The 12,166-nt window shown below is 41.7% G+C and overlaps 1 protein-coding gene across 8 annotated transcripts in view; it reads right to left on the reverse strand.

Annotated features, from left to right (window-relative positions):
- Nucleotides 1–12,166, reverse strand: part of LOC115075772 (ankyrin repeat and fibronectin type-III domain-containing protein 1-like) — a 1,084,545-nt gene that overhangs the window by 783,150 nt on the left and 289,229 nt on the right. For 7 of the 8 annotated variants that reach the window (XM_029576526.1, XM_029576524.1, XM_029576522.1 and 4 more), the window contains one exon: nt 3,627–3,817. In XM_029576526.1, the coding sequence (XP_029432386.1) occupies nt 3,627–3,817 (191 nt within the window). Of the gene's footprint in view, nt 1–3,626; nt 3,818–6,195; nt 6,289–12,166 lie in introns of those variants that run through there. The other variant, XM_029576525.1, reaches the window with a different exon arrangement.

Raw genomic sequence — 12,166 nt, forward strand, 5'->3', positions numbered from 1 at the left:
TTTAACAACTTTGAATAATTATGTGTCATCGGTAAATTTGAACACCTCACTTATTCTTCCCATTTCCAGGTCATTTATAAATATATTAAAAAGCAGTGATCCCAGAACAGATCCCTGGGGCACTCTACTATTCATCTTTCTCCATGATACCATTTAGCCCTACTCTCTGTTTTCTATCTTTTAACCAGTTGGCAATCCACAATAGGACACTGCCTCTTATCCCATGACTTTTTAATTTCCTAAGTCATCTCTCATGAAGGATTTTGTCAAATGCTTTCTGGAAATCGAAATACACTATATATCAACTGGCTCACTTTTATCCACATTTTTTTAAGCCTTCAAAAAAAAGATAACAGATTGGTGAGGTCATACTTCCCTTGGCTAAATTCTTGTTGGCTTTATCCCATTAAACTATACCTATTTATATGTTCAGCAATTTTGTTCTTTACAAAATGTCTACCATCTTGCATGACACAGACTTCAGACTCACTGGTCTGTAGTTTCCTGGATCTCCCCTTGATCCCTTTTTAAAAACTGGTGTTACATTAGCAACCCTCCAGTCTTCAAATACCATAGATTATTTTAATGATAGTTAAATTATAATAGCAGATCTGAAATGTCATTTTTCAGTTCATTCAGCATTCTAGGATGTATACTATTTGGTCCAGGTGATTTGCTACTCTAGTTTGTCAGTTTTTTCCTATTACATCCTCCAGGTAAACTGAGATTTGTTTCAGTTCCTCTATCTCACAACCCCCCCCCCCCCCCCTTTGAATATCATTTCTGGCATGGGTGTCTCTCTGCTATGGCTTTGCCATCCCTAAGTGCCCCTTTTACCCCTCTCTCACAGGCTTTCTACTTTAAATGTACCTGAAAAAGAATTTTATGAGTTTTTGCTTCATGGCGAACATGAGAGAGAGAGAGAACCTATCTACAAGGCCCTCATACTAGTTAAGTATTTATCTCTCTATAGGAGGGCCACCTGATACTTCGAGGTGAGGTGTTAGTAGTGATATAGTGTTTTTGAGCCAGTTTCACATGTAGAGTGAGACTTATGAACAGCACAGTACACCTTGGTGAGGATTTGGCATCATTTGGAGTGAGGAAAGTCTCAAAAAGATGAAATTTCTACTTTGTTCTCTCACCCTAGTTTGATGGACTCTATAACACTTTCATGCATGACCCTGTTAGATTGTTAACTTTGAATGTTTTGATTATTCAATAGTATTAACATAGATACAATTACTTTAAATAAGAACCTGTTCATACAATGCAATCAAATACAATTTATGTGAACCGTTGTGATCTTCTGATGGCATGAAAGTATATTTATTAAATAAATAAATAGATAGATAGATAGATAGATAGATAAGCTATCACAGTACATTTCTTTAGTGTCATCCAGTCATTAAGTCAAATTTGTTCAGGTTGTGAACCCTTTTGCCAAGTGGCTCCAACATTGTTACCTCTTGCACCAAATCCTGTGTTCCCTTAAAGGACTAGGTCTAAAAGTTTCCCCTCTTGTTGGTTCTTTTACCAGCTGCTCCACGAAGCAGTCATTTATTTCATCTAGGAACTTTACCCTCTCTAGCATGTCCTGATATAACATTCACCCAGTCAGTACATAAGAACATAAGAAATTGCCATGCTGGGTCAGACCAAGGGTCCATCAAGCCCAGCATCCTGTTTCCAACAGAGGCCAAACCTGGCAATTACCCAAACACTAAGAAGATCCCATGCTACTGATGCAATTAATAGCAGTGGCTATTCCCTAAGTAAAATTGATTAATAGCCATTAATGGACTTCTCCTCCAAGAACTTATCCAAACCTTTTTTGAACCCAGCTACAATAACTGCACTAACCACATCCTCTGGCAACAAATTCCAGAGCTTTATTGTGCGCTGAGTGAAAAAGAATTTTCTCCGATTAGTCTTAAATGTGCTACTTGCTAACTTCATGGAATGCCCCCTAGTCCTATTATTCGAAAGTGAAAATAACCGAGTCACATCTACTCGTTCAAGACCTCTCATGATCTTAAAGACCTCTATCATATCCCCCCTCAGCCGTCTCTTCTCCAAGCTGAACAGCCCTAATCTCTTCAGCCTATCCTCATAGGGAAGCTGTTCCATCCCCTTTATCATTTTGGGGTAATTGAAATCACCCATTATTACTCTGCTGCTGATTTTGTTAGCTTCTCTAATTTATTTTAACATTTCATTATCTGTTAGTTCATTCTCTCAGGTGGACGGTAATTTACCCCACTGCTATTTTATTCCCCCTTTCACCTGGAATTTCTATCCATAAAGATTCTACAGTGCATTTCATTTCCTGTTTAATTCAATGCTCTCTTTAACATATAGAGCCACCCCTCCAACAATTTGATCCATCCTATCACTTCAATATAATTTGTACCCTGGTACCACAGAGTCCCATTGATTATCCTCCTTCCACCAGGTCTCAGATGCCAATTATCTCTACCTCTTCATCCAGTGCTATACACTAACTCTTCCATCTTATTTTTTATACTTCTAGCATTTGTAAACAGACATTTCAAAGTATGTTTTTGCTTGAATTAATAAACTGCTTATCAGATGGTGGCAGGTGTAATTTGGAATCTTTCTGCTCTGTCTGCTCTTTACTTAAAGTCACCTTGTCCATGTTAGTATTTATTGCAGCCTCTCTATTGGGATGCCCTCCAAAGATACATCATTCTGAACCATGCACTTCTGAGCAGCTTTCGGCTTTCCTCCATCATCTAGTTTAAAAGCTGCTTTATCTCCTTTTTAAAGGTCAGTGCCAGTAGCCAGGTTCCACTCTGATGGAGAGAATCCTTAATACACATTCTTGGGCCATCTGATAGAATTCAGACTTGTAAGTTCTTCACTATTTATAGGCGCTCCCATGGTCTGTCACCAGCTTGTGCCAATTTCTCAGAAAAAGAAAGGTTTTCTCTTTGCATCGCTCACCTTTTCATTATATATTTTAATATCTTCTTTGTACATCTTCCTGTTGCAGGACTTGGTTGATTTCCATGTACTCTCTTCTAATCTCTGGCCTTGCTGTTTTAAATCCCTCAGAAAACTAAGGTGCTCTTTCACACCATGTCATAACTCTAGGTTTTTCAGGCGTAGTTTTATCTATAGCTGCCTGCATAACCAAATGCCATTTTTCTGCTTTTTTCAGCCACTGTGCCATCAAATCAATTTAAAACCTCATCTAAAATCTTTATTAAATGCAGAGTTGTTAAATCCTTCCTAGACATAAGAACATAAATGCATGTGGGGTTTTTTTTGTTTTGTTTTTTTTAATTATGATACTTTACTATATGCTTTACACACAATTTGTGAAAAAGGTATAAGAAACTGAAGATTAGATTAGACATACAGAGCCTTAGAAATCCAATGGTAAATCACCTCAGGACACAGTGACACCAGCTGTCATCCATACTAGTGCAGAAACATTGAAAAGGAGGATATTTCCAGTATTTACCTATATTTCCAACCCCCCTTATGTTTCCTGAGGCCAAGGAATAACATTCGATTATGAGATGACAACATGGAATATGGCACACTGAGTGATAAAAGATCTTGAAAGACAATTTCCACCCAGCTTCATGTAAGCTCACCTGCTGATGGAACGGTGCAGCCCTTCAGGGGTTTGGAGGAAGCAGGGTGCTGCCACTGCTGTCCTGGTACATCCTCCCGCTGCAACTTCGCCTCCAGGTGAGGGACCCTGCTCAGGATAGGGGACTGAGGGATACTGGGAAGGGTCCGTGATTTTCCGAGGGCGGGCCTCTGCAGTTTCCGGTCCAATGACCTTTAACAAAAAGAAAAAAAAAAAGCCCTACAGTTTAACAAACAATATTCCAGTCAGCAATAATGTCAGCATCAGCTTGGCTAGTTTAGATACAAGGATTAGTTTTAGTGCAATCAGGGAACAAAATACTTATGTGAACTCCAGCGTCAACCAACTTCTATATAATAATGTATTAGAACTCAATGTTATGTTTTAAATGCGAGACATATGTACTACTGGCCAATAACATGGCAGAAAAATGTATAGATAAACAGGAAAGATCTAAACCCATCTAATGCTGGGAAATGTTACCACAGATTTGCTAAATATACTCAAGGGTTATGGGAAGTTACAGAAGAGGTCAAGTGGCTCTGCCTTCGGGTCAGAATTATCTTTTTTCATGAAACACCAGCCACTATGTCCTACAGAAATTATCCATCAAATACTGGGCCAATTTCAGTGGCGCTGAGGTCTCCATGAAAACTTGGTCTTGACTCCAGAGCAGGTCAACTCTGCCTTGACAGTCCTCACTACAATCCCAGCCTGGGTCTGGTGATCTTGTTTTTGGGCTCAGAGCCATTGCAACTGATTTATTCTCTTCCTAATATTTTGCACACCTTTTAGGAAAGAATTCATTCTATCCCAACAGCCTCACAAACCACCTCAGACTTCAGGCTATGCATATTTACAAATTGCATGCACATATTTTGGACGCATGGTAAGGGCATGAATTAAGCACGAGTCAAACTTGGGAGCAGCAGCGCCAGTCATCAAGGCTCCAGCCCTGTGTAAAATGGACATTAAGCTAGGGTTGAAGCCTTGACAACTGATGGTACAGCTCATATCCTAAGTTTCACACGTGTTAATTCAACTCTTATCTGTAAAAAACAAACAAAAAAACCTAAAAATGTATAAATGCTATCCAGTCAGTCTCTATTTTTGATACTCAAGATCAATGTAATGCCAACTCTGGATTAAGAAAAAAGAAATCTTTGAACTATAAAAGCAGGGTCTGCAAAAGGCTGACATTCTCTTAGCAGTAACTGTTACCTGCGCTCCTGTTACAGTTTAGTCAAAACGCACAGTAAGTGTTCCAGTGCAGTTCCTTATGATATCAAATATTAACAGAAATTAATGGCAGTAAGTTTGTTAAATTCTTAATATATATATTTTTTTAATTTTATTAAAATGCTAATCTCACTCAATTTTAATGCAAGCATAGAAATGACTAACAAATCCCAGAGCACGCTACTGACTTCAGAACAGAGCATTCCTAGTACTACACCATATGTGCCACAGACCATTGCTGGCTCCGTGAGCTACAATTTCACATCATCTCAGACATGGCATTATATTACCAACATAAGCAACTGGCAGCTTCTAGCGAAGTTAGAACAAGATAATGTTGCTAAAGGGAATACTGTTAGAACTGAAGCAGAAATACCATCACAGTCAGACACAGGCATGACTGAATACTGCGGGCATTAAGCTAGAAGAGGAAGCCATGCCTCCAATGAAACTGGGACACATTTCACCTGCTGTAGGTAGCAGATTGGAATGGGGAAAAGTTAGTATTGCTGTGTCACTGTCCCACGTATACATCTACCTTTCAGTCAGAAAGCTGCAGGCATGTAAAAAGATGTCACTCATTTTTGTGAGGGAAGTAGTAGGGTCACATGTGATATTAACATAGCTCATGTAACTTTACATATCTATCTTGATGTAACATTGGAAAAAAATGCAGCTTGGGGAAGATATTCCGCAGACACAATCACAATTACCCACCCACAATGCATACTACTACCTTTGATTATTTCCTATTTATTTATTTATTTACTAACTTTTTTTATACCGACATTCGTGGGAAACATCACGCCGGTTTACATAATAACTGGAGAAAGCAGGAAAATACAAAAAACAGGGGCATGGGGGAGGGGAGCAGCGAGGAAAATAGAAGGGAAAGCGACAGCAGCGGAAGAAGGCAGCAGGAAGTCAAAAGGAACAGTACCACGGGCTTGGTACAGGCAATGTTAAAAAAGGTGGGCAGAGAGAGGCCAACTTGTATGTACAGGGGAAAACAATAATTACAAGTGATAAACTTTGAGAGGATTATTAGAGAGCAGAACAATGATTTGTTATATAAGCAGCAATCAAGGTTATAAGAACAGGGAGTAAAACCAAAGTTAAAAAAAAAACCCCAAGTATTTCAAAGACAATTCAATTTTGCAGATGTTAACAAAAAAGGATTAGTCGATGAGCAGGAAGCAAACTCTTGCGTAAAGAGAAAATCAGTTTTACACGTGTTGAGACAGGGGGATTGGGGGCAAAACAGTGGGGTGATGCAAATGGACGGATCTGATCAGGAACTGCCACCTACTCCCAAGATTTCTCCTGCGTACCTGCGAATTCCTCTGAAGAATTGGGTGGCCTTTGCGTTCAGCACCATACAGTTCCTGGGCTGTCCTCTTTACCACTTCAGTGCATGATAACTTGGTAACATCCTGGGACAGAGAGTGTAAGTTATGACTCCCTCTATGTCAGACTCATTGCCTTCCCTTAGCTAATATTATTCTAGATAGATGCTTATTGCCCCAGCTTCCTGCTACCCAATGACATTGATAGCCCTTGTCACAAGACAGAGACTACCCAACGGCACCAATAGCACCTTACACATAATAGAGTGAAGAGCCAGTCAGCACCATTTTGGAACATGGCACCAGCCGGGACCAGGAGACGAGATTTCATTCCGTGCCCTCTCTAGACCAAACAGGGAGGACTTGGCGAGTCTGTGGGGGGTCAGAAGGAGGAGCTTGGGTGGGCAATGGAGGAGCCAGCTCCTTGGGAGGAGCTATGTTTTAAGAAAGGGGAGGGGTTGGGGTGGGTGCCTGTACCAGGTTTTTGTTTTTTTAAATATTACATTTTCTGGGGAAATGGCTGCCTCCAGGGCTGGCGGTCGGGTGGGACAAGAGATCTCAGAGGCTCCCAAGTTGGGATGTTTGTAGAGCAGTGGTTCTCAACTGGTGTGTTGTGACACACCAGTGAGTTGCCAAGCAAATACAGGTGCGTTGCCACACTTCCTGGTCCCCCACTGGCCCTACTGCTCCCCCTGCCCTAGCATGATGCAAACTCTTCCTCTGCCTGGCCTTGAAGTGCTCATAGCCTGGGTGGAACATGGCAGGAGAGCTGGAAGAAGCACTCAGTCAACAGCACTCACAGCGTGGTCTCTTCTTCCTGTCCCTGCAGCCCAAAGGAGGCAGTGGTGTGCAGCAGCCATGCGCATGGGAAGAAGAGACCCTGCTAAGTTCAAGTGCATGCATCTGCCCAGAGTGAAAAGAGGAGCAACTCCAGCCCCCCATGACCAATGGGACTCTATTCTTGAGACCGCGAGGGGGTGGAAGAGGAGGGGGCTGCTGCTGCTACCGGTGGGGGGGGGGGGGAAGAGAGCATGAGTAAGTGAGCAAGCACATGTGTGAGACTCTGGGTGTGGGTGTGTGAGAGAGACAGCATGTATGTAAATGTGTGATTGAGAGCCTGTGTGAGAGAGTGAGAGCACATGTGTGCGTGTGATTGAGAACCAGTTTGTGTGAAAGAGAGCATGCGTGTATGTGATTAAGAATCTGTGTGTTTAAGTGAGAGAAAGCATGTGTGTCTACCACAGAGCATATGGGAGGGAGAGAGAGAGCACGAGTGTGTGTGTGTGCATGTGATTGAAAGCCTGTGTGTGTGAATAAGAACCTGTGTGAAAGAGCACGTGTGTGTGTGATTGAAAATCTTTCTGTTAAAGAGAGCATTTATGTGTGATTGAGAGCCTTTGTGTGTCTGTGTGTGACTGAGATCCTTGGAGTGTGAGAGACACAGCATGTATAGAAGTGCGATTGAGAGCCTGTATATGTGAGAGAGTATGTGTATGTATAATTAAGAGCCTGTGTGTATAAGTGTGAGAGAAAGAGCATGTGTGCCTGTGTGTGATCGAGAGCCTGTGTGGGTGAGAGAGTATGTGTATGTATAATTAAGAGCCTGTGTGTATAAGTGTGAGAGAAAGAGCATGTGTGTCTGTGTGTGATTGAGAGCCTGTGTGGGCGAGAGAGAGAGGGCATTGTATATGTAGTATGTGTGACAGAGGAGAAAGTTGCAAGCCAACTCCCCCCTCCACCCTTCTCTTGCTAATTCACAACAATCTCAGGACACCTGGAAATCAAATGTTTCCACATATGGAGAACAGAGCATTTTTTTTATCCTTATTATTTTTAATTATTGGGTCTTAGTGACTGCTGTTTTGAAATATATTATTGTCTGGAAATTTTTCATAAGAGTTTTTAATAATTGGATATTCCATTCACAGGCTGTTTTGAAATAATGTGTTCTTTGTATTATTATGGTTTTCTTGCTTTGATTTTATATTTCTTGCTTTATTTTATGAAGACTGGTGATTTTTCTCTTTTTCCTTTGTTGCACTGCATACAGAGTCTTCTAGCTTGTTGTGGTTTGCAGTTCAGTTTTTGTCTGCATTTTTGCTTTATGGTCTCTTTATTCTTTACTAGGTGAGGGTCTGCACATGTAACTGAGGTAAGGTATTCTGCTTGCATGTAGTTTCTGTGTAGGTCTCTACAGCAGCCTGGCTTGTTCCGTTTTCCGAATAGGTGGTGTATTTTAAGGCCTGGTGTAATATTTTCAGTGTTGCCTTTTCTTAAGTGAGATGGTTACTGTTTGGGTGCTGGAAGCTGGTGCTGTTCTGGTATGGAAGGTATACTATTTATTTAATTTCTGTTCAGAGAAAGTACTTATCTCTCCCTTGTGTCATTCTTAACAATAAAAGTAATACTGGGCATTTTTTTTTTTTTTTTAAATTTCACCATGAATTGTAATGAGCAGTATGTCTCACACATGTGAGCATTGTCCGTCAGATGTGTCACAAGTCACAATAGGAAAAAAGTTGAGAACCCCTGTGCTAGAGGTACCTGTGTGCATTGTTTGCAAATAGCATGCACGGTTTGCAAATATAGGGGCGGATTTTAAAAGGGTTACGCACGTAACCCTTAAACCCCCCCTGCGCACGCCGAGCCTATTTTACATAGGCTCGGCGGTGCGCACAAGCCCCGGGACGCGCGTATGTCCCGGGGCTTGCAAAAATGGGCGGGGGCGGGGCCGTGGTCTGGAGGTGTGGCTGGGGGCATGGCGGCGGTCCGGGGGCGTGGCCGAGGGCTCCGACACAGTGGCTTGTGTTGGGGCCTGCCGCGCCGGCAGACAGCCGGCAGGCGTAACTGAACAAAATAAGGTGGGGGGGGGGGGGATTTAGGTAGGGCTGGGGGGTTGGTTAGATAGGGGAAGGGAGGGAAAGGTGGGGGGGGAACAAAAGGAGCGGCCTTGGAGGGAACGGGGAAAGCCATCGGGCCTCCCCAGGGCTCTGCGCGCGCAAGGTGCACACATGTGCACCCCCTTGCGCGTGCCGACCATGGATTTTATAACATGCGCGCGGCAGCACACACGTTATAAAATCGGGTGTACATTTGTGCGTGCCGGGTAGCACGCACAAATGTACCCCCACGCATAATTTTAAAAATCTGCCCCAATATACACAAAAAAAAACCAATAGAAAAAAACCCACAAAGTTTGTCTTTGTCATTTCAAATGAATACACAACTCTACTCTTCTTCTTACATGTTTCTCTCTCCAGCTCTTATCTAGCCCATCCATTGCACATGCACAGACAGTTCTCCGGTTTCCTCAGGAACCTAGTTCAACTGTGCTTTTCAGCCTCCAGATCAGTGAAGTGATGGTTTGGGGTGGCAGGGGGGGGGGGGCTGCGAGTTGGCTGCATCCCCACCCTCATTGGCCCAAGGATCAGAAGATGAGTGTCCATGAATAGAAGTTAGGTCTCCTATGTGGCAGCACACCACAATACCAGAGGGCCACAGCCCAAGATATCAAATCTTTTTTTTTTTTTTTTTTTTTTTACAGATTCTGTCAGTCCCGATATTTTTAACTGATTTACAAACAGAACATGTGTCAGAAAACGCCAATCCCAACGTAAAAGCATACATTGGGCTGTGTCAGTACCACAGTCAGAAGTAGTATCTCCCTTAACATCAAAGCAGGAGCACTTCCAAGGTACAGCAACAGAAATATCTCTTGACCATGGTGGCCATTTGACCATCTACTGATGGCAACAGGAAGCCAAATCAATTTTGCTTTCATGAGCTCTAGATTTCTGCCACATTGCCCAAGTATTCAAAATGATGAATCATCATTCCAATGTATGTGAATCATTCGAGCGACACCCAAAACATAAAGCCTGATCATGATACCTTTGTCACCCGTGGGAGTCTGAGTGAATCAAATCACACATTTACAGGCAGATCACACAGTCAAGAACACTGTCTAGAACTTAGAATGGGAAATGGAGCTCAAGTCACATCCAAAATGACAATGCAATGCACCAGGGCGTGAAAGTAAGTGCAGGTACACCATGTTGGTGAACTTGAAGATCACCTGTAAACTGAAGGAAAAATTATGCTACTTTAAAGTTTTAGAGCAATATTTAGACATTATTTTGTATCCTGATTCATTACTCATATCCCATGCTCAAGATCATACCAATTATCCCCAAAAGGGTTTAAAACAAAGGATAAAGAGAGGAAACAATTAGGAAGATGTAAATTTCAGCAGGAGAAAGCTGTGACAGCCTCTATAGGCTATAATTTTAAGGGTATTCTGATAGCATTTGTGTTATGTTAATTTTAGAGAAGCCGGGACAATGCTTGAGCAACTTTAGGTGGGACTCTGTTTAATAAAAAGAAGAGAAAATAAGTTCTATCTCACTTTAAGCAGAGATTGGAACTCTGTGCTACATTGTAACAATATTGCGACAATGAATGTGATCACCCTCGGAATCAGAAATTTTGAGGCTCAACAATGAAAAATAAAATAAATAAACATTAAAAAAAAAGATCTAAGTTCTGCTTCCTTCCTAAAAAAAAAAAAAAAAGTAGTTCTATAAATTTAAATTTTGTCAGGTCATAGCCCTTTGCATAAGAACCGAGGTGGTCAAGCAGAAACAGCAACACATCGCACGTTATGTTCGTACACCAGCAGTACTAATCATAAAATAAACTGCACACACAGTGTTTAGATTGAGGTTTCACTGCCATTTGCATAGACAGCACATCACCCAGGGCACCAGAGAACTACAGACACCTGACACGAGAATGCACAAAGATATGGGTATTTGTGAAGGGAGTGATCCTACTTGAGCTACAGTTGTGGCTCGTAAGGCACTAAGGATAGTGTGGCAAAGTGGTTCCGAAAGGGAAGGTTTCCCCTTTCACATGCGCTGGGATTTTGTCAACTCCTCCAACATTCTCTTCTAATTTATTCTGTTTATGACTCTGTTTCACCAAAAAAAAAAAAAAAGTCAACGTTTTTTATCATTTTTCCTTCTGTCAATTGATTCATAAGGCGTTGGGCCATGCAGGTATTTCTGAGCCTGTTTAAATAAAGGCAGTGTAATTGAATTGTAGTCAAGTGTTTTTGGCTTGCTGCCTTTAGTTGGAGCTCACATGTGAGTGTGCCCAGTGTGTTTCCTGTGCCCAGTTACAAATGTTAGATGTCATCAGGATATTGAAACTTCATATTCACCAAACTCAAAACATATCTTTCGGCCAAAAAGTATTCAAATCCTAGTTTTGAATGAATTGAGTCCAAAGATTTGTGGAGTAATGTCATTGGGGAGGTAGGGGCTACAGGCTTCTTTCAGCAGTCACCTGGCAAGTCAGAATACCAGATTCCCATTCCAGCTTTCTAGCCTTGCCTGCTTAGTTTCTTACTATAAGAAGCAAAATGTAAAACTTTACAATGATTCAACTAATTTCCCTGCATAGCTTTTATTAAAATAATGTTAACTCAAAATGGAGGAAATTTAATGTGAAAAACAGCAAAGTCTGAAGTGTAGTATCTGCAAAATTCACTTATTTGGGATGTACATTAATTTTTAATGAGTGCCAAAAATGCAATTGAGGTTATTTTTGGTTTATTTTAAATGGAACAAGCTGAAAATAGCCTCCTATTAAAATACCTGAAAATTTGGGGGTATTTTCATATTTGTTGCATTTTAAAACAAAAATGGTACTCCAATGACATCAGATTTTACCACCAGGTCTAGCACAGAGGTCAAAGCTGAGCTTGCCACCAAAGTTTGTTCCTGGACCCAAGGTCTAGGCTCAGCACTGGGGCCTGGCCTAAAGGCCTGATCCTAGCGCAAATGCCTAGACCCAGCCCCAACATCAATGCCTAGGTCCAGGCCTGATGCCTGGTTCCACCGCAGAGGCCTGGCGCAAGGGCCTGGAGGCCTAGTCCCAGAGTCAAGACTTGGCC

Source organism: Rhinatrema bivittatum, chromosome 14 (genome assembly GCF_901001135.1).
Source record: "Rhinatrema bivittatum chromosome 14, aRhiBiv1.1, whole genome shotgun sequence".
Classification (NCBI taxonomy): domain Eukaryota; kingdom Metazoa; phylum Chordata; class Amphibia; order Gymnophiona; family Rhinatrematidae; genus Rhinatrema; species Rhinatrema bivittatum.